The following is a 23,317-nucleotide window of genomic DNA, read 5'->3' as shown; positions in this document are numbered from 1 at the left end:
GAAACACATAAAGAAAACAACGATAAAAACTTAAAGGAGAAGGCTTCTATGCTAATGCTCATGAAAACCAAATGTGAATGACGAAAATAAGGTACTTTTGCCTCAAGGAAATGAGCCGATTGTTTAATCCTTTATCCTAACAATCAGAATTTCCTCTGACTCATAAGAAGAACCCTAAAATGATGACTCTCATAACTGCCCAGCTACTTAATTCACAGAGTAGAACAGATCAATTTTAGAACATAAACGTATTCTCATACATAGAAAAGAAAGCGGGGGGGGGGGGGGGGGAGTTTATGTAAATTTATGGCAAGTAGCTTAGGAAGTGTAAAATATCTTTGAGAGCTTCTTGTTCTATGTCCCTCTTGTTACACAAGTGGACTCTGTGCCTGATCAAGTTAGATGATCTCCAGAGACCTCAGTTCAAGGAGGAGACAGCCAGGGTGAAGTCCAAAGCCTCGTCCTGTGGCACACAGCTGTGTCCACTAAAGTGCAGCACAGTCACACACACACCCTCGACAGCAGGGAGATAACCCAATCTCCAAGGACATCTCGCTGGGACTTAGCACATTTTATCCTATAAAATCCTAATCTGTATCTAAAAAAAAAAAAAAAAAAAAAAAAAAAATCGAGTATGGAAGAAAAGCTGGCGTTTCCAAATACTTACGTTGTCTTTTTTTCTTCATCTTACCACTAACAAGTACGGTTTTAAAATTCTATTCCGTTTCTAGAATGGTACTTAAACCAATACATATGATTAACTAAAGACACCAAAGGTTTTCATCAAACAGCCGTCAAGACCATAAAAGTTGCTTCCTTCTACAGAGTCAATCAGCACCTCCTTCCCAGGGCCCAGCAGAGTACACATTTCAAAGGGGACCCTAAATTTCAAAGAAACTGAGAAGTCATGGGTACTCCTTCTTCCCTTCACCATCAGGAGAAAAAAAAAACAAACAAAACAAAACACTGGGAATGTTTCTATTTTAGGTTATTTTTCAGCTATGCTTTAATGTCCTTGAAACGTATCAAAACATCATCCAAACAAAAATGGGAGAATTTCCTTGAAAGCCTTCCACAACAGCCTTTTATTTAAAAAAATAATAATAATTATAGTGTATATATTTATGCACGCAGTTCTAGTTTTTAAGATCTTAGTTTCTTGTATACCCGAAACTACTACCACATTACATGTCAATCATATGTCAATTAAAAAAAAAAATATAAGAAACAGGAAAAAAAAATGTTAATTTGGCCATTTCATTCATTCACCCAATACTTGCTGAGTGTTTATTCTTAACGGCTGGTGACAGAGTCGTGAACAAAAGAGCCAATATCTCTCTTGCAGGGCTTCTATTCTAGCGAGGCAGAGACAGACAAGCAAATAAATAGATATATAATATCTCGGATGGTACCAAGTGCTAGTGAAGGAGAAAAAAAAGGGACAGACAGGAAAAGTGCTACTTTGTCTCTGGGAGTCAGGGAGGGTGTCTCCAAATAAAGTGACTTCTGAGCAGAATTATGGAGAAAAACGGGGTTCGGCCAAAGCAAATATGGGGATGAGAGGGAATGTTCCAGGCAGGGAAGCAGTTACGTGCGGCAGTACAGGGTGGGAGCTTGCTTGGAAGGTTTGAGGGAAGCGGGGACCACAGGAGTGTTCCGAGAATGGAAAGAAACGAGCTTGGGGAAGCAGCCAGGGCCCAGAGCAGGCAACGGTGAGGATTTGGGTTATATCCAGAATGAAATGGTAGCAGAAGAATGACGTGATTGGACTTTCGGAAAGATCCCTTCTGGCTACCAGGTGGAGGAAAGAGCAGGACAGAGGGCTGGCGGCGTGAGAGGCAAGAGCAGGAACAGGAAAGCGGTCAGGAAGCTACCCTGATGGTCCGAGGCAAGGAGGGCCCCACCGGAAACGCGGAGTGAGGGCAGAGGGGGGCCCAAGCAGTCAGATTCTGCGTATGTTTTTCCCGGTGGAGCTGATAAGATTTGCTAATGGGTTGGAGGGAGGTGTGAGTAAACAACAAGGGTCAAGGATGACTCCAAAGGCTTTGACCTCAGTACCTGGATGGGTGCGGTTGCCATTTAGCAAACTGAAAACCTGGGAAAGAGCAGACTGTTGTGGGGGGAAGGTGGGGGGCGGGGATATTGCTTTGAACATATTGGGTTTGGTATATCACTAATCATCTGAATACAGACCCAAGGTGCCAACAGCTGGAATGCGTCTTGCCTCCCTTAAAATAAATGGAGTTGGGAGCATGTTCCCATGTATTCTAAAATCTTTTCAAATTAACACAGACATCTGGTGTTACACATACTTGTATGTACGTTAGAACGCTTACTGGCACATCTTTACTTCTGCTTCGTACTTCAGTATCCATTTTCCAAACTAGGAAACGTCATGAAAAGCAGAGCACCTTGACCCCATAACGGGGGGCTGAGAATGACAAGGCATTTTCAAAGGCATTTTACAAGACATTATTTAAGCTACTGAGATACACCTTCCTGTCAGAAATCCAGCCCCCAACCCCCACCGCCACCTAACATGGCGTCTGAAATTCCTCCATTTTAAAAAATGTAATTATGCCCTCTCAATCAAGTGTTAATCTTACATTCTGGCATAAATACAAGAATATGTATGTATACTGTCTTTCAGTGGAGACATTTTCTCATTCAGTTTGGCATAGAATGGGGTCCTTTTGCTAGAAATAATCAGAAAAGAGAAGGTATGGCTTGGGAAGAGAAAGAAGAGAGAAGCCAACAACAGTGGGTTTTCACAGTGCAGTCCTGGGGACAGAGAACGGAGAGTCAGCAGGTGCAGAGGGACTGGAGACGTTTGGGGGAGGGGGTCTGAATTCTTCTCTACGCAGGCTCATCCCAGTCCTCATCACTGACCCCTTCCACATCTACCTCCAGTGTAGCCTTCCTTCTGGACTCTGATTGCCTACTCGACACCTCCATTCGAACATCTCACCCACACACCATCTCAGTGCTCCGTTCTCTCTCTCAAAGACATTTTTCTCCCAAAGCCTCCTTGGCCCAGTTAACATCATTTAGGATTTGCGTTTCGGCTCAAATCCTCCTTCTCTGGGAAGGCTTCCCTGACATCAAGGCCAGATCAAATTCCCCGGTTGTACATCTTGTGGCCCCCACACTCTCCCCCTCAAAGCCCCTTCTCTGTTCTTAATTATACATTACGTGGGTCAGTATCTGTTTCATGTCAGAGTCCCCCACCAGACTCCGAGTCCCTTAGAGCAGAGGCACATCTCTTTTGCTCACTGCACTATGCATCACCAGATCTGAGCTCTTGGCTGGTGTAAAAGAGCACTCAATAAACATTTGGTGAATAAATGAATGAATGCTGTATTGGGTGCACAGACGTGAAGTCGAAGGGTCACTGCTGAAGCAGAGTCTCTAAGGTACATCGCATCAACTCTAAAACACTGGACTGAGTGAAGTTGACTACGATGGCTCCGAGTTTATTCTTGTATTTGTTTTGCATTTTGCTCGTCTCATCAAACATCGGCATTATTCTACACCTCCAGAACCACAGAGGACACCAAAGGGAGAAATCAACAACCCCAAGTCCAAAATCAAAAAACTCAAGAAGTTACTGAACCCTTTGTTAGAGAACCACCCACAGAAAAGGGAGGTTCCCCCATGACTGTTGTGTCTACAAGACGGCAAAAGTACCTGACAAACATTTCATTAGCGTCATAGAGAAAAGAGATCTTTAAAAACGTCCTAGTAAGGTGGGATCTTAAAAACCAAACCAAAACAAACAAACGAAAGGCAAACTCATAGAAACAGCACAAAAGTGGTTGCCCGGGGGCTGGAGTGTGGGGAAAACAGGGAGAGGTTGGAAAGGGGGCACAAACTTGGAGCTATATGAAGAACAAGCTCCGAGAATCTAACGTATAACGTGGTGACGACAGTTGACAACACTGTATTGTATCGTTGAAATTTGCTAGAAAAGTAGAACTTTAACGTTCTCACACACACACACACACACACACACACAAGATAACTATGTGACGTGACGGATGTGCTAAGTAACCAGCTGGGGGGGGGGTGGGGGGGAGTCCATTTCACAAATGTACTCACATATCAGACCATCCCAATGGACACTTCGGATACCTTACAATTTCACATGTCAATTGTACCTCAGTAAAACTGAAACGTCAAAGAAAACAAAACTTTCGACCCAGCTAAGGCCAGTCTAAATATGCAGTTTAAGATGTATAGGATGTAATTGACTCTAACCTCATAAGTGCTTTATTTGAATGGGTGAAAAAAAAAAAAAAACACCAATCATACAATTGCAAGGGCTTTCACGGTTTTATCAGGTCTTTGGTCACTTTACTTTCTCCGCAACAGCCCCTCACCCCCATGTTAAGTTGCTCAACATCAAAATTTCCTGCCGTTGGGATGTCAGCGATAGGACCTCTGTGGTTGAAGGGGAAATTCAGGGTTCTTTTTATTCTTATGTGCTTCAGACCCCTCACCTCCTTCCCCGTGGCACTAAAATGGAGCTGTTCCATGGTCTTAACTTTCAATAAGACCTTTGTCAGCAGGATTAGTTGAACATCCAAAATAATTTCAACTAAAAGGTCTAGATGTAATCTGCCGGCTTGGATATAGAAAACGGGAGAAAGGATGACTACATAAAACATAGGGAAGATTATTAACAATGAACAGTATTTTCCAGTTTTGTTTTGTTTTTAAATCTCGTATCTCAAGTATCACAGCCAATTTCTTTTTTTTTTTTAATTCTTTTTATGTTTATTTATTTTTGAGAGAGAGAGAGAGAGACAGAGTGTGAGCAGGCAAGGGGCAGAGAGAGAGGGAGACACAGAATCTGAAACAGTCTCCAGGCTCTGAGCTGTCAGCACAGAGCCTGACGCGGGGCTCGAACCCACGAACTGTGAGATCATGACCTGAGCTGAAGCCGGACACTCAACCGACTGAGCCACCCACGCACCCCTACAGCCGATTTATTTTAGGCAAGATCTAACTCTGTCTGCAAATGTATATCAACGTTAGAACGCACACAAGGGGCGCCTGGCCTGGGTGGCTCAGTCGGTTAAGCGTCCCACTTTGACTCAGGTGTCATGGTTCCTGAGTCAGAGCCGCACATCGGGCTCTGTGCTTTCAGCTCCTCTCTCTCTGCCCTTCCCCCACTTGCACGCACTCTCTCTCTCTGTCTCAAAATAAATAAGTAAACTTGAAAAAAAGTAATAAAATAATAATAAATGCACACAAATTCATAGCAACCCCTTCTAGCTGTTCCAATATAACTGTAAGATTGATTTCCCTCAATGGAAATCAAACGCAAACTCCACAGAACCCAAATGTCCACTCTGGCTGTGTACCTCCATCACACAATCATGCAACAAACTCACACAGCAGGTCCCAAGACCCTTTTGTCATTAAAAATCCATTGGCGGTGAAAATAGTGAAGAAAGACAGGAAAAAACAAACGTGCAGGAATGCAAATTAGTAGTATAAAAGAAAAGGACTCCACTTTCTGAACAGAATTTAAAATTTTCAAACACACCCAGGCTACATGTTTGTGCAAAGGTGAAGAATGTTAGGCACACTTACGACAGGTTTGCAAAACTGTATTATTGTTCTCTGAGACTGATTCAAATTTACTACCTCCTTCGTCCGATGGCCTGGTTACCTCACTGCAGCATGAAAAGCTGGGGTAAATCTCGGATATTTCTGACTTGTCGTCTCCCAGACCTGTGCCAAAAGTACTGCTCGAATGAGAGCGAGAACGATGTCTCCTATAGTGACTCGCCTTTTCTACAGCGGAAGGAAAATATTCGTATTTGTGATTAAGTGACTTGAAGAACCACAACAAAAAAATTACTGAAAAGTGTAACAAGGACACAAAGCAGGTCTCTTATAAATAAAAATCCCAAAGCTCAGGCATTACAAGTTCTAGCCACCTGTTACCAAACTTCCGCATATGCTGTGTCAAGTGCATCAAGGTTGAACAATCACTTATGCTCATTTTAAGTGTAGATTTTAAAGGAGAAATCGGGGTGGGGTGGGGAATTAACAAGAACTAAGGAAACACTAGCAAACTAAAATGTTTCTATCAAACCTAGCATCTGGTTATACGTAATTGTTTTCAAGAATCGCCAAGCGTAAGTATTTGTTGCCTTTTCTTTATCTTCAGAAAATTTAATGAGAGCTTGGCTGCTTATGTAGATCAAACCGAGGACAAAAGTATTAGAGTCCCTATTTTCCCTTGGGCTTTCCATTTTATTAATGTCAGTAATTAAATGTAGAATATAAATCAGGGGGTAGAGACAGACCCAAAGGATATAATACATCTATTTATATTGTTTGAAATAACTGCATAACTGTCAAGGCTTCTGTGTGTTCAACACTGTCTGAAAGTCTGAAATGTCAAAGCATGCTATCCCTGTACCCAAATATCCAAGCCATTCGGTTTTTGCTTTTAATTAGAAACACGCGGTCTAAATTAAAAGTCGAGTGAACTTGCGACATACGCCATAAATTCTGCATTATACGAAAACTCAGAGATAAATTTTAAGGGTACCAAAAAGTCTATTTTATTTTAACACATTCATGATGCTATATAGGACACCTCCCCCACCTTTTATATAAAGGAGAAACGAATCTCCTTTATATCTTAGCAGTTTAACGCAATCCAAATAATTGCATTCGAAAGCCCAGAAAACCTATCAAATCACATTCACTAATGAAAAGCAGAAACAAGGAAGCTCTGGACACCTTTCTAGGTGAACCTGGGACAAACTAATCTATGTCTGATATATTAAAAAGCTGTTTTGTGAGGTTTGTTTTCATGCATGATGAATGGCATTTTAAAGCAGCATGGCATTTTTTTTTTTTTTCAAACCCTCAACTTTAAAAATTCACAATTTACAGTTGGCACCAGGTGCCTCTAAGGCTCAGATGAGCTGCACTTTGAGGACAAAACCACGTAAATGAGGAGGAACTCAAAATGTAAGCAGTACCAGAGAGCATATGGAGACTTCTAGACTGAATATTGTCTTCCAGGGGATCAATGTCGAAGATGGAGCCAGGATCTGTGCGCCAAACTTTGAGGTCTTTTACCAAAAGGAAGAAATCAACAAATCAAGAATGAATCTTAAAAAGCCAGCACCGGAGTCAAGCGCAAGTCTGGAAAAAGATGTACATAAGAAGCAAACACGTAGAGGCAAACCCACGGTCCTGCAGACATCAGAGAACAAAGGGACAGTCGCACCCACATGGATTTGGTAAGAAAATCTTGTGAGCAAATTTAAGTTGCCTGGTTTATTTTTCATTGTCCTTCTGTCTGCAGTCTGTGACTCATCACCCAACACACATGCATACCAGACAGCCCCCCGCATCCCTGAGCCCCCAACACTCGTGCTCAAAGAAGTAAAATGTTTGACATAAACTGCTGATTAAGGACATGTGAGTAATTCTCAGGGAGTGACTGAGAGGTTTTTGTCCGAGAAAACCAAAGAAAGAACAAAAACTTCTCTGCTGAGGGCACCTGGGTGGCTCAGTAGAAGCATCCAACTCTTGATTTCGGCTCAGGTCATCTCATGGTTCGTGAGTTCAAGCCCCACGGTGGGCTCCCCACTGACAGTGTGGAGCCTGCTTGGGATTCTCTCTCTCTCTCAAGACATAAATAAGTAAACTTTAAAAATAACTCACTTCAGTTACTCCCTGCCTGGTTCAAAAGTTCGTTTGTGGAATGTACTTCATTTTGGGGCTTCGTAGGGAAGTCCTCAGTGGAAAACAGTCTCCCCCCCCAAAAGAAGAAATGCACCGACCTCTGGATTACCCAGTAAGGGAATAATTTAGAGACATATATGTTGCATTTAGAAAAAAATAGCAATTTCCAGGGGCACCTGGGTGGCTCAGTCGGTTAAGCGTCCAACTTCGGCTCAGGTCATGATCTCACGCTTCGTGAGTTCAAGCCCCGTGTCGGGCTCTGTGCTGACAGTTCAGAGCTTGGAGCCTGCTTCAGATTCTGTGTCTCCCTCTCTCTCTGCCCCTCCCCGACTTATTCTCTCTCTCTCTCTCTCCCTCCCAAAAATAAACATTTAAAAAAATTTTTTTTTTAATTTTTTTTGTTTTCAACGTTTATTTATTTTTGGGACAGAGAGAGACATAGCATGAACGGGGGAGGGGCAGAGAGAGAGGGAGACACAGAATCGGAAACAGGCTCCAGGCTCTGAGCCATCAGCCCAGAGCCTGACGCGGGGCTCGAACTCCCGGACCGCGAGATCGTGACCTGGCTGAAGTCGGACGCTTAACCGACTGCGCCACCCAGGCGCCCCTTAAAAATTTTTTTAAGAAAAGAAAAGAAACGAATTCCATGTTACTTTCAACAAAAACATCTCAACCCATCCACCCAACTGAATATGATTCTTTTAAACAATCAACTTTGGAAGGTGTGCAGAGCTATCTGGAAGGTGTGCCAATCTATTTGGAATCCCTCTTGGAAAAGACTTGCAGATTCACTTAATAATCACTCAACAAACTTATGCCCTGACTTCAGTACCGTTGTTTTATATGAAGACATTACCCTGTCAGATATGCACCTCCGTCCCTCAGCTCACCTCTAAATGGCCTTTCACTAGTTCCAAAAGGCAAGCTCTTACTTGTGAAGATGAAGCTAACTTCACATGGAGATTGCTGGTGAGCATGGTTGCATGGTTCCCAAAAATATTATCTGAGCTTTAGAACTGGGCTAGCTACAAAAATTCAGACGCTAACTGCTCTGAAGAAGAACAATCATTTGGAAGTATGGGTCGTTTGTGCATACCGAAAACTCAGTAACTGTCCTGTCTAGCCCTGCCTTAGATTCCGGTGTGATCACTGCTGTCTCAGCCACCATTCAAAACTTTGTTCTGAACATGCACCCAGACGAACTAGGAGGAATAATGAGAAGTTTCCTTCCTTTCAGATTTATGGCACTTGCAGACAGCTCTCGGTTATCCCCACTCGGGGATAATATCAAAAAAAATATAAGCTCTTCATATTGTGGAATACCATCAGAATCTCTCTGGCACTTCTATTTGTGGTAAAAGGTCCTACATGGGATCGGTTCTATTATTTCTGTCCCCCATGTAGACAATGTCTGCACTACAAGGCATTGCTCAAGTACGTTAGCTAAAGGAAAACAAAACAATTGTCCGGCCTTTGTTATCACTCCTGGCTGGTATCTGGGCCGCTCCTTGGCTTAAGAAGTAAGAACACTCTTAAGACCAGCAAGTTATTGAAGACAGAGAAGGTCCAATAATTCAAAAGATTTGCGATGATAGCTGACAAGGACCATGAATCCCATTCAACGTGGCACAAACAGTTAACACTTAGCCTGTCATCCCTTTTCAATTGGGCACCACATCCAACATTTGAGGACGGGTCCAATGAATAAGGAGGCTGATTCTACAGCGGGGGCAAGGACCACCTTTTTGACCGTGCACACCTGCTGAGAACCGTCAGCTTACCAACAATGATTCCAGGTCTCCGGTCCATCTCCACAATGTGAGGATGGACGCCCTTGTAGGCCGCATCGCTGACAACCTGGGTGTTCTTCCTCACTCGCTCTGTCACGGGGTCATCTACAACAGGAGTAAAGCCTCTGCCCTTCGTCTTTTCAAAATCTTCATGATACTTTACCTGAAAAAAAGGAAAAACAACATAAACTCCAACTGAAATTTCCTGATTGTTAACAGAGCTCACACAATTTCGACATAACGGCAACTGTTACAGAATCAACTACATCTAGACTATTTTCCACACAGATGAGTCTTTTCCAATTACTCCGAAAATAGTGTCTGAAATGTCAGCTTCCTAGCATCAGAAATCAAGTGCTGAGATTTTCACAACGGTTTTCCTCATTATGGTTAGAAGCTCTTTTAAATTATATATAAACCGGTATATCGGTGAGAAGGTTTAAAAGATACATATTGTTTAATCCTGGCGATTTCCTAAAATGTACTAACTTAGGTATAAATTAATTTGCTATTTTTTAACTTTTAATAGGTTTTAAAATGATACTCTATTTCCACACATTGACATGATTTTTTGTGTGTGTATATATATATATACACACACACACACACAAGTGTGTGTGCACACACAGTTCAAACACACATTTTTTTCATGTTCTGATATTGGATTACGGTGGTAGTTATTCAATTTTATAGATCTTACTATATACCACTGAATTGCACACTTTAAATGAAGAAACCTTATGGCCGATAAATTATATCTCAGGCAACTGCTTTAAAAAAAAACATACCTAACTTTTACATTCTTTGCAACATGTAAACATACCAAGCTCTGTCTTCAGATTAACTGAAAAGAAGTCCAAGCAAATGTCTTTCACAAAATGCATTTAGAGTAGTCATGTTAGAAATAAAAACACACCCCAAATATCACTGAGAAAAATTACTTTATTAGACTAAATATTTCCATTACATTTCAGTGTGGTTAGCGGTCACCCCCCCCCCCCCCAAAGGAGGGTCCCATCTGCGTTTTGCTTTGCATTCATGCTGGTTAGTTATCCAGATTAATGGTGAACAACGCCTTCTGTATACCGGGTGGGGCCGTTCCTTAGTATGTTTTAGTCATGAGAAGAAGGAGCTGGTTGTACCCTACCATGGAAATATGATTTTGTGCTTCTTTGACATATCTTAGACCAGGCGTATCTAAAATCAGACTTGGTCTACCTTTCATCTGTTTATGGTCCTGGGTATATTTTACCTGCAAAGGACACAGTAGAACGTACTTAAACAACACGACAATTGTAAGAGAAAACATTACGCCACGTTTTCAAACTTTCCAAATGAGTGACACATCTACAACAAATTCAAAATGATTCCCCAAGTAAGTTGTTCAGTGAATTACATGTCATTCTAGGGTAACAATCTAAAATTTTGCTCTCAAAGTTCACTTTTAAAAACTAAAGCAAAAACCACCTAAATCTCTCGATTAACCGAAAACCAACGTGTGAGTGAGCGATATCCACTAACAGTGTAGTCGGGAACAGTGGAAAAATCCACACTAAATTAAACAGGAAAAATCCACACTAAATGAAACCTAAATTTATTTTTCTGTTTCTAATATTTCCCCGTTTGCCACCATAACACTGTTGAAGAATATATACCTACCAAGTCCAAGCATCCCTCTATTTCCTTTTATTTTTTTTTCCCATTGTGGAGAATAAGAAACTGTGAGTATCAGATCTAATTTCCTTCTAAGCGGCCACAGCTTAAAGGTAATTTATGTCAAATACGGTCAGCATCTCTGGACAGAAATGCCACTGGCGAACCGTAAACCGTAAACCCTAAATGCTGATTCCCAGGCATGAGCTATCTTTTTGATAACTGACCAGCAGAACTCTGCTATCTATGAAGCTGGCTATGCATGATATGAGGAAAGCAACGATTGAGGACCTGAGGACATATGTGCAATTCGGAACTGAAGCCCTGATATTTACTAAAAGAAAGCATACAATCCAAATAAGACACTGATGTGCACCACGGGCCTTTAATGAATAACTGAATGCTATACGCAATGCATTTAAAGATTTTTTTTCCCTCTAGGTCCCTACTCTGGAGTAATGAGTCATTTCTGATTTTGTTTTGCAGAGAACATCTAACAATTCACATTCAATGGGATACATCTGCACAATGACAATTATTTAACTTACGCATCAAAGACTTCACCACTTTCAAAGACACTGGCTAAAATAACATGAATCATTGTTTAAAGGAGCATAATATAGTTTAAAACTAAACTTTGAATGTAACCATTGGTCACATCTGGAAATACCGAGGAAGGGCTTGCATGATGACGTCAAGTTGCACAACGGCAGCTTTTGGAAATCATCTGAAATTACACGTGGACCTACTGCATGTATCACAAATGTTTCTTGAGAGTACGTTTTATTTTCACGGGGGAGAAAAAACAACAACAAGAAAAAGACTGCAAGTAAATAATAAAGGACGCATCCTTTGTAACAGACCAAACTGAAAAAAGCAACTTGCCGAACTAAGATTTTCTTGATTCTTCTTCACTCTTTCCATTTCAGGAGTTACGCTTAAAGCTGTGGCTCTTCCCAGCTGACCTTTATAATAAACCTATCATTGCGGAGAATAAAAAATAAAGAGCACGGTGAATCAATTCACCTACATAAGAGTCTCACAGTAGCTATTTTAAAGAGCTAGCCGAGAAAAGGGCACAATGGAAAAAAGAGGATGGTATCGGAGGGCTAGCCATATTTAAAAGGCTTGCATCTGAAATCAATTTCAATTCATCCCATTGCGTCTATGGCTGGGAATGACGTCACCGTGAATACACTCAAATACATGGGCGTACTGTCAGGAAAGCGGACATAAGCACTGCATCACAAAGGAACATGGTAAGAAATGTTGCCTTAAAGGCACTCGTACCCATATACTGTTGTAGTCTGTTAGTAATTAACTGTAGCAGGGTTTTCAAAAAGATGCCTAAATAGGTGACTGTGGTCATCCAAAAACTGGTCGCTGCACTTCCCACGACCCCATTCTTCCTTCTCAATAACTAAGTTCCTTTCTGAGAGTAATGGAGTTATATCAACCTTGCCCCTAGATATATCGGGCAGAGATGGGCACCTACTTCTCCAAAACACAGTTGTTAGGAAAATGGCCAAACAACAGCCTGCCTTTGTTTTATGATCTGCCCCCAAAGACTTTAAAGGTTTGAAGAATAAAATATTTCTTTGAACCTAATAGATTTCTAGATTTCCTCTTCCAGAGAACCCAATCTAAATTTTTTTTACTGGTTTTTTTAATCTTTGAGAGAGAGAGACACAATGTGAGCAGGGGAGGGGCAGAGAGAGAGGGAGACCACAGAATCCGAAGCAGGCTCCAGGCTCTAAGCTGTCAAGCACAGAGCCTGACGCGGGGCTCAGACTCAAGAACCCACGAGATCATAACCTGAGCCAAAGTCAGACACTTAACCCACTGAGCTACCCAGGCACCCGCAGAGAACCCAATCTGTATGTTAATGACTTCAAAAAAAGATGCTCTCCTTGAACTACACCTAGGGATTACAAAAACAGAAAGGGGTTAAGAACAGGCCAGGAGTTGGTGCTCGAGGAAAAACGAACAGCCCCCTTTACAAGTGCCCTGAAAAATGGGCCTGTCCCGTGTGACCTGTGCAGGCTTGCACACTTTATAATTTTACCCCCCAAGTCATCATCCAAAAATAAAGTGACGAGAGCTGGGAGTGGGCGACAGGGCTGGACAGGCTAACAAACAAGAACACATACAGGTAAGAAAGGCAGTGGGAAAGCTTATTCGAAGGGCCAAGATGCTAGGAGCCATCGCCGCATCCCTTTGCGGAACGACAGCAACTGTAAGCGTGCAGACAAGAGGGAGCCACGATAATCGGTCGCCAAAAATCGTAATTGGCGGTCACTGGGAACTCTGGAGCCCGGAATGCCTGGCTGTACCCACACTTAACACTCCACACCATTTCAAGTTAGACAGGCAGTCAACTGAGAGCACAGTATCAACTTGAGAACTTTATAAACACAACTCTTCACTGACATGTTGAGAATACGTTTGCTGTCATAAGGAAAAAAAGTTACTAAGGTCACACATTGCTGAGGTTCTTCTGGTTTTCTTTAGCTCTCTTCAGCTCTGGTGGATCAGAAATTGAAGTTGCTTGTTTAACCCCTCCTCTGTATTTTACCTGCGGAGGATAAATGAGAATTTTAGTAGATAGCAGAATGGTCAACACACACACACACACACACACACACACACACACCCCACAGAGCATGAGCCTCAAAATTAACCCTATCTTTCCACACTTGTCCCCACAGGAGACATGCAGAAACCGGTCAGTTCATGTCCACACCTGGATCCTTACTCTTCTGATGTGGCAAGCACAAAATGGCATTGTGCTTCTTTAAAATGATGTTTCAAGGGGTGCCTGGGGGGCTCAGTCGGTTGAGCGTCCGACTTCAGCTCAGGTCATGATCGTGTGATTCGTGGGCTCGAGCCCCACATCGGGCTCGCTGCTGGCAGCCTGTCAGCGCAGAGCCCGCTCAGGAACCTCTGTCCGCCTCTCTCTGCCCCTCCCCCGCTTGCACTCTCCCCCAAATAAATACATTTTTTAAATAAATAAATAAATAAATGAATGATGGTTTCAATAAATATTTTGCTGTTCAATGCCAAAGCAAACTGCAAATCCCACCACTAAAAGCAATGGGAATATAGGGGAGAAACACAGGAATGAACCATTCCAAGAGAACCAGAGCGAAGCTGCTGGCCCAGCCTGGGCCATTTACTCTCATTCTGGAAGACCATTGGTCCTCTGGAGGACCATTTACTCTCATTCTGACCTGGGGCTTCCACCTTCAAAAGAAGCTAAAGATCTCTCCCTCCTACTGCCTTCCAGGGATATTATAAGGATCAGGTGGTGTTCAGCCTGATTTTCTCCTCTACCTGTAAGAACTCACACTCACATTGTAAAGTCTTTCAAAACTACCTGTTTGGGAGAAGAACGCTATTGTTTATACTGGTAAAAGTTCCACAAAAGGGTCCAAAAAATGGGAAAAATAGCTAGCAGGGGGCACCTGGGGTCCCCAGGGGCACCCAGGGAGACCTGGGGTCAAATCCCAGCTCGGCCCTTCAAACTGTGGGTCCCTGGCATGTCCTCTGACCTCTCCAAGACTCAGCTTCCCACACCTACAAACCAGAGAAATAAATTGCGCCGACCTCACGGGTTCACAGAAAGCGTTCAGCACACATGCCATATTGGAAGTATCTCACGATTATTAACTCTCGTTCCTTTATTAGCAATAAATCATTGATGATTGACTAATGTTTTTCATTTTATTTACAAGGTTCCCTGCCTTGACGTTATGTCTTAGCAGCCCAGTCAAGCCGGGTCTTCTCCTGCTCTATTCTAACAGCTAAATTCTTCTTCTCAGGTTGACAACACAACCACTTCTCTCCAGGTCCTTCCCCAAAAGGAGAGATTTACCCACGAACCTATGAGGCCCGTGGAGACAGGAACTAGGTCTCACCCATCTTTGTGTACCAGTAACCAGGATCACGCCTGGCGCGCTGGGGTGCTTAACGAAGGCTTCTTGACTAAACGGCCACGGCTAAATCATAGCCAGACAATCCCAAACTTCCCGGATCGCACCGGAGAACCAAAGTTCCTGCCCTTGAGCATGGGACTGCAGAAAAGGGCACCCGATCCGTAGAGGGCTCGAGCTTTTCGGAGAGCACTGTGAAGAATAAAAGTGCGTGACGCTTGCTAACACAGAGGAAACACTTGCCGCACTCAGCTGCTCCTGGTTTCTCCTCACCCTCTCCATCTCTGGCGTGACGCTCATGGGCGTGGCTTTGTGGCACGGCTCTTTGTACCGGAGCTGAGAGACAGACAAGGTGCGAGACAGGGTGGGGTTATGTGAAGGAAAGGTGCGCCCACAGTCTGCAACAGATTAAAAGAAGCGTCCTTAGGAGTTCGCGGGGACCTGCGCATCGCCAGCAGACTTCACCATCACCACGAGCCCAGGCTGCAAGCTTGTTCTCGCCCGAATGTTTTTGAACTCTACCTTTGGCTGTTATTCTTTGCGTCGCATCATTTGTCGGGGGCCCCTCCGAGTGTGATCGGTACCGGGAATAATAAGTGATCCCTTCCGTGAGTTCCTTTCTTCAGAGCACAAAGGCAACGTTAGCGAACTACCATTTCGTATTTAAAAATAAAAATCCTACGTTCCTCTCATCGGCAAGGAGGATGGCACCATGCCTGCCCCTTCGTGACAGGCTGTCACTGCGGAAACACACCCCGAACCTCAAAGTTTCCTTATCTACAAAGTGCCCACGTGGGAAGGCCTGTGCTCTGACTCGCATTTATGGAAATTTTCCTGACCTGCCGTGTTGAGGTGCTCTTTCTTAGCTGGAGGATCAGGCCCCAACATTTGTGGTCAGTTTTCCGGCAATTCTGCAACACCCCGGGAAATAAATGAGCCTCCAGCACAAAGAAACAGAATGGTGGGTCCATCAAATGAATCTTTGACAGGCAAAAGTTAAACTGGAGGTTAAAATCCTATTATAAGGAACTCCACAGGGACGGTCTTAATGATCTTCCGGAGTTTAAATTTAGTGTAAGGGAATTTTTTTTTTTTTTTTTTAAGACATCACAAGACCTTCAGGGCCTGCAGATAAAATGCACCCGGGATGCACACCCTTAACCGTGAGTGTGCCAGTGAAGAGAAGCTTGACAAGCCTGGAAAATAAATGACAAAGGGTCAGGCCCCTTCCGTGTGGCAGCTTTCCTCAGCGGGCGGCTTTCTTTGTGCTGTGATATGTAGTTGAGAGTTTAGGCAGATTCTGTGTCCGTGTCTGTATCTGCGTTAAAGTGAGAAAAGATCCAGTGTAATCTCTACGGATGGCAGGATATAAGGAAAGATTACTCCGAGTAGAGCTCGGAGGGGAAAAGTCTGCTGAACGGCATTACGGATGTGGAGAAACTATCGTAACCAATTTCTGGTGGATGTAAGTCTGGGGAAATCAAACTGATAATGGCGACTGTTCATGTCTTGTTTTCATCCATTCACAAATATGCTAAGTGCTCTCCAGGTAATACCTCCCTTAATGGTATGGCTCCTGTGTCACAGATAAGGAAATTGAGGCTGGGAGAGGTTGGTGGCTTATAAAGGTTACACAGCAGGTAAGGGCTGGAGCTGGGATCAAGCCAGGAGACCAGGGTCCACATTCTTCCCGTTATTCCCTATTGTCCAAATTTCTACCGTGTGCACACCACTTGCCTTATGTCGGGCCAGCTATCAACTGTGCTGTGATTTGCAGTATTCGTCTTCCATCAAATTAGGTCACTATTATCTTCAAATAAAGTTATTTTATGGGAGTTATGTGTCTCTGATAAATTGAACACGACTATCCTTTCCTTTTGAAAAAGAGATACATTAAAACAATACAATCCCTAAATCATGGCCTGCTCATGGGCCAAGCACCTATCATTTATATACCAACCATACTTTAGGAAACACTGGGGTTCCCGACGTGACTCCCTAGAGCCCGAATCACAATTTCTCTCTCACCATCATCTTCTGCCGTCTTTCATCGCATGCACCCATCACACTAAACCTTCCTCTCCTTGGACAGAACCTGGACTCTGAACAGGTTCAGTTTGCTCTGCCAGGAAGGCACTTCTTCACGACATCCACCCCCCCAACTGTGATTAATTCTTCAAGATCCAACTCAAATGTTACTCTTCCTCCGAGGGTTTTCTTCTCTCTCTCAAGGAAATACCCTTCCTTCTCTGTGTTTCCACAACACTTTGCAAAGGGAATACTTGCTCATCATTAAACGACACACTGAGCGTAAAGTACTCCAAAAGCCTCGTAAACAGTCAATAACTATTAATTATGGTTACAGCACTTAATGCATAATGGGTATTTATGCCTCTGTCTGTTTCTCCTAGAGGCCTTGAGGATCCTCACTCATCTTTGAATTTCCCAAGAACAAGAACAGAGCAGGCATTCAGTTAACATGTTCTCGGATAAATAAATGCACGCACAAAGTGTTGTGCTAGCCCAACAGAAAGAAGGGCGAAATCCTATCTCCACCTTCCAGGAACGGGCCCTCCAGCAACAGAATGCATCATGGGACTTCACCTGTGTAAGTGCTGGGCCCCCCATTGTCTGCTGCCATCCAGCAAAATAGAAAACAGTACTTAAAGAAACATGATCACACATTGCTGATGTTCTCCTGGTTTTCTTTGGCTCTCTTAACTCTGGAGGATCGGAGATGGCTGTTGCCTGCTTTATCTCTCCTTTGTATTTCACCTGAATAATGTACTGAAAGAACAATGCGGGTTTTATTCAACACAAGGCTTGCAAGGTAAGAATTCTGCATTTGTAACCATTACATAGTTGAACTTTTTTCACCGCCAACGTTAATTTTCCTTCCATGGGAACACAAATTTTTATTTCAGCGGGTGATGCTTTTAGGATTCCTTTATCCTAAAGTGTAAATAAACTCAATTTATTCACCTAGCCATACTACAGGAGTTTATTTAATTACAATAAGCAAATGCCGCTTACGAGAATAAGTTTTATCATTAGGCAGATACACACACACACACACACACACACACACACACACACACATAAAAACCTTGGGAATTATCTTAAGTAATATAATAACTTATCATTTTTCTATCTGAAAAGCCGTTTCTACTCATTAAAGTATGAATTACAATTTATCATGCATTTAAAGTCCAAAGTCAAACCGAGTTAGGGGCAGAGTCTTCGGGAAGACTGCTTATCTGAGTGAGAGCACACAAATAATCCAGGATAAGGAAAAAAATTAAGTGGCCACAATAAAAGAAGAGAAAGAGGAAGGTGGAGGGAAATGTACTAAAAGCAGAGGCCATGACCTCTGTTCACTATGGAAGGGCCAGTGGCAAAAAGTCAGGAAGTGTCTTGTACCCACATAATCACGTTATACAAAGCCAGCCTGTATGTAGTCTGGCACCCATTCTATTCAAAAGCCCTTCCTTCAAATCCATTTAGAGGAAGATCAACCAGACAAAAATGATAAAGCCAGCACACTGCTAGGCATGGGACAAGAAACAGCTCTTTAAATTTATGAAAAGATTAGTAATGCCATCCTATCTGGTGGTATTTTAATATGTCTAAAATTCATGGAAGATTAGATTCAAGAAAAAGGACACACATAAATATTTATTTGTATGCAAACACAGGCTGGATTTAAGAGGCACATGCTGAAATTTAGCAAAGACTTAAATCTACACAAAACAGGGTTTAGAAATCACTTGGTAATGTTTAAATGATGAAGGCTGAAATCCACACTGACAGTCGCAAAGAAATGGTAACCTAAATATCTAAGATATCATCCATGTCCTAGTAGCCGTAGGTTGAATGTGGGTAACAACAACGTTAGCTCAGATGTGAAACAGTTAAATTGAGAATACACCAAGAAAGACTACCTCTAAATAAGATTCAAAAACACTCCTTAACAGAGAAAGCTAATAGCTAAAAGGCTTGTACGGTGGAGGTGGAAAATGTCGAGATCTTTAAATGTTAGAGAATCATATCTTCGTTTGACAGATCTAGCTAATCTTGAAAGGGCAACTTTCCATTTGAATACTAAGCAGCAGTTTATGGCCCAACCTTATAGAGATACAGAACTACACATTTATTGTTTGCTGGAAAAGGCATTGGGACGCTGGAAAAAGAAATGATAAACCGCACTACTCTGTGCGATTTTCCTCGGGTGAGAAGCTAAACATGATTAAAGATGAACATTTTTGTTTTTCAGACGACTCTAAACTAATCAAAAAGGCAGTCATTTTACTGCAGGCAATGGAATCGCCTACCACAGAACATTTATAACACTGTATCTCAGTACACTGATGGGTGCATTTCAAATATTATCATTTGAAAGTGAAGGAAACAAACATTTCATCCTTCTCTGCCAAACAAACTTCTCCAGCTGGACCCGAGCATTGCCTGACACAGGCTCTCGCCATGGTGGATGGGAACACCCTCATTGTAAGGTCTTCTCTGTAAGCCTCCTTCAGGAGCTAGCTTCATTCAGACTACAGAAATTTTACTGCACTAGTAGTCTGCAGATTTTTTTGAAATATGATTTAATACAGCATTACCTTGCCTTTTCTATTTTTTCTCTGCAAAAGCCAACGCATACTCATACTCTAGAATGCCACATACTGTCTTGACTGATATGTAAGTCTAACCAGACCAGTCCTACTTGAATTAGTTAACGAAAGGCTCTGTGTCTAAGAGTGAAGGTGAAGAGAAAGGTCACGAAAGGGATTTCAGGGGTGCCTGGGTGGCTCAGTTCGTTGAGCACCTGACTCTTTATTTTTATTTTTATTTTATTTTGAGAGAGAGAGTGCAAGCAAGGGACAGGGGCAGAGGAAGAGAGAGAGAGAGAGAGAGAGAGAGAGAGAGAGAGAGAGAGAATCTCAAGCAGTCTCCATGCCCAGCACGAATCCCAACATGGGGCTTGATCCCAAGACCCTGGGATCATGACCTGAGCCAAAATCAGGAGTCAGACACCCAAAGGACTGAGCCACCCAGGAGCCCTGAGCATTTGACTAAGATGCTCTGAAAATGAGCACTCTCTCTCTCTCTCTCTGAAAAAAAAAAAAAAAAAAGAAAAGGAAAGAAGGGGATTTCAGGAAAGAACTTTATGACTTCCTCAACAAGAAACTAAATATCCATGGAAGAATTGTTGTTGGTAAAGATAGCAATTATTCATTGTAAATTGTCAAGCACTGAATGGAGAAGTTTTTTACCCATCACAGTACTTGCTCCTTGCCTCCCCTACCCTTCCCCCAAGCTCAAAGGTAACCGGAGGGTAAATTATTTTACAAATCATGGTGAAGGTGCATGTTTTTGTTTTGCTGGGAGCTGGAAAAAGAAAAAGGCAAACGGGGCCTTTGAAACCTTCTCTTAAGCCACCAAATCAATGGGCTAAGGGCCTTTAATCATTCTACAGGGTAAAATTTCTTTCCTCCAAGTTGTGGAGAGGTACTGAAATTTATCTTTTCTCTGAAAAATTTAATACAGTTAAAATTCTGTTCAAAAGATGAAATCTAATCCCAGATTTCATTACTGGACTATTAAAGTGATCTATCTCTTGTGCACTATGATATATCAAGATGAAACACTGCTTTAGGTTCAAGGGGAACAAGGCTACAGTTTTCCTTCTGAAACTGAGACCTTTGATATTTGATGAAACAGCATTTTAACAAAGCGAAGAATAAAAGAAAAGCAGCCAGTTTAGCAAAGAACTGAAAACATTTATCTAGCTGATGTTTGCTTTTGGAAAGGATAATTAATGCTATGGAGAACTTACTGAACTAATATTCTGCTGATTTTTCTTCACTCGTTCAGTCTCTGGAGTATCTTTTATGGCCGTGCCAGCTCCTACTTCTTTCTTATAAAATACCTTAATTATAAGAGAAGGAAAGAATAACTATAAGCGTATTAGAATTCAAGTCCTAGGTTAGATTCTTGTAAAAGAAAGACGATGTCTCAGGTTCTCAAGTAACGTGAATACAGCCTCTATTTACAAGTACCAAGGTCATATCAATCAATTGAATAATCCATTATCACAATAAATGCCCAATTCTGGTTTCATATTGCATAGTATTCCCCAAGTAACCCTCTCATACTTGTTCTAGAGCATGCATGCTACCCTAGGTGGCCGCAGATTATTTGGTCTAAGGATATAAGTTGGCAAACTAGAGTTCCCGGCTTTAAATATGAATGTATGTCACATGTGTGTTTGAGGAAAATCAAAGTGCATATTATAAAAGCTTACCAAGCAGTATCATTTAATTCAAAACCAGCATGAAATTTTAAGCAAGTGCTACTCTCCAAACACAAAGATGCCTTCATTCTCTTCAAAGAAAACACTGGTTCTGTCACCAACATCAAAGTTTCCTCATTCTGTTTCCCTTGTCTTCCACTTATTCATTAACCTTCCCACATGTCTCTCCACTCCTACCAACAGCCACCCCTTTCAAAGACAAAGCAAACCGGGGTGCCTGGGTGGCTCAATCGGATAAGTGTCTGACTTCAGCTCAGGTCATGATCTCATGGTTCGTGAGTTCGAGCCCTGCGTTGGGCTCTGTGCTGACAGCTCAGAACCTGGAGCCTACTTCGGATCCTGTGTCTCCCTCTCTTTCTCTGCCCGCCCCCCGCCCCCGCTCGTATTCTGCCTTCCTCTGTCTCATAAATAAATAAATAAATATTTTAAAAGACAAAGCAAAACAAACAAAAAAAAAAATGTTTACAGAATAATAGAATAATTGTAAGAAAAGCATATGAGGACAGAACCGCTCCCTCTGTTGAGACTAGGTAATCCAGGAGGCCCTGGTGGGGGTAGGAGAGTAGGCCCCAGAGATGTTTTCCTCCACAAGATAAAAATCTAGAATACCATGGAATCACAGGAGATAAGGGTGGAAACAGCTTTTTTCCCAGATCTTCCCTTCCAGCCAGACTTTTCCATTTGTTAGCACACCTGCTTTGAAAGCCCCAGAGGCACCTGTCTAGCACACCTTGAGGTTTGGAGCTTGCCAATTTATTTCAAAGTAGAAAAGATTCCAAAAGCCCTCAGACTTAACACAATATACAGTTTGACGAGACATTTGCTTAACTCCTAAAGGACTAATGAGCTAGTTCTACATAAAAATATTGGCTGTTTGGTCAATTTTTATAATTTTATAATTCAAATTTATGTATCCATTAAATGTAGACCCAGTCCCTTAATTCTTATCCCTGAAAATAAAAAATATGAAAGTTTAAGAATCGGTTACAAACTAGTAAATCCCTAAATACATTATCATTTTAAATCAGTGACCTGCAAGAAAATCACTTCATATGATTATTCTCCTCTTTGAAGTAAAATCTGTGTAGAAGATTAAGACCTCTTTCCTAAGTAAAATTTTAAATTTCAGTTAAAAAGAACTCTTGCTTGTACCAAAGAAGAAGATTTGAATTTGTAATTCCAAAACAATCATGATAAATTATACCTTGTAAGAACATTTGGTACTATTAACGAACAAACAAGAGGCCCAAAATGGAGTCACTTATGTTAAACCCCATCAAGACTTAATACCTAACCTAATTGCAGTTTCAGCCTCTCCCAAGAGCAGAATTTTAAATCAATCAGCCTGGAATTTCCTGATCAGCCCTAGAGAGGTAATCTGCATGATAGACCCCCACCCTTTTCCTAGGGAAGGTGACCTTGTCTGAAGCAATCCTGTCTTTTCTCTTGCTAATAACTTCCTTGTCCTGCAGCTTTGGCCTATAAAGGCCTTACATTTTGTACCTCTCTACTGATCATCCTCTATTTATTTGTTAGATGGGATGCCTCCTGATTCCTGAATCATTGAATAAAACCAATTAGATCTCTAAATTTACTGGATTGAATTTTAGTTCTTTAAAAATGTTTTATTTTAACGTTTACTTATTATTGAGAGACAGAGTGTGAGCATGGGAGGGGCAAAGAGAGAGGGAGACACAGAATCCAAAGCAGGCTCCAGGCTCTGAGCTGTCAGCACAGAGCCCGATGCGGGGCTGGAACTCACAAACTGCGAGATCATGATCTGAGCAGAAGTCAGATGCTTAACCGACTGAGCCACCCAGGCACCCCGAATTTGGTTCTTTAAAAAAGTACTCTTATTATGTTAAAGAAGTAAAGATAATATGTTTGACAGAAAATTCAAACAATGCCAC

At 42.1% G+C, this 23,317-nt stretch overlaps 1 protein-coding gene across 1 annotated transcript in view; it reads right to left on the bottom strand.

Moving 5' to 3' along the window:
• NEBL (nebulette) overlaps window positions 1-23,317 on the bottom strand; it is a 106,770-nt gene that overhangs the window by 20,476 nt on the left and 62,977 nt on the right. The window contains 10 exon segments of the mRNA XM_086714805.1: window positions 5,653-5,802; window positions 7,008-7,100; window positions 9,501-9,672; window positions 10,657-10,761; window positions 12,048-12,140; window positions 13,645-13,737; window positions 15,338-15,430; window positions 17,778-17,815; window positions 17,818-17,869; window positions 20,931-21,023. Of these exon segments, the coding sequence (XP_086570931.1) occupies window positions 5,653-5,802; window positions 7,008-7,100; window positions 9,501-9,672; window positions 10,657-10,761; window positions 12,048-12,140; window positions 13,645-13,737; window positions 15,338-15,430; window positions 17,778-17,815; window positions 17,818-17,869; window positions 20,931-21,023 (982 nt within the window).

This window comes from Puma concolor, chromosome B4 (genome assembly GCF_028749965.1).
Source record: "Puma concolor isolate L17-30 chromosome B4, mPumCon1.1.hap2, whole genome shotgun sequence".
Taxonomy (NCBI): domain Eukaryota; kingdom Metazoa; phylum Chordata; class Mammalia; order Carnivora; family Felidae; genus Puma; species Puma concolor.
This window is presented reverse-complemented; position numbering and strand designations above follow the sequence as displayed.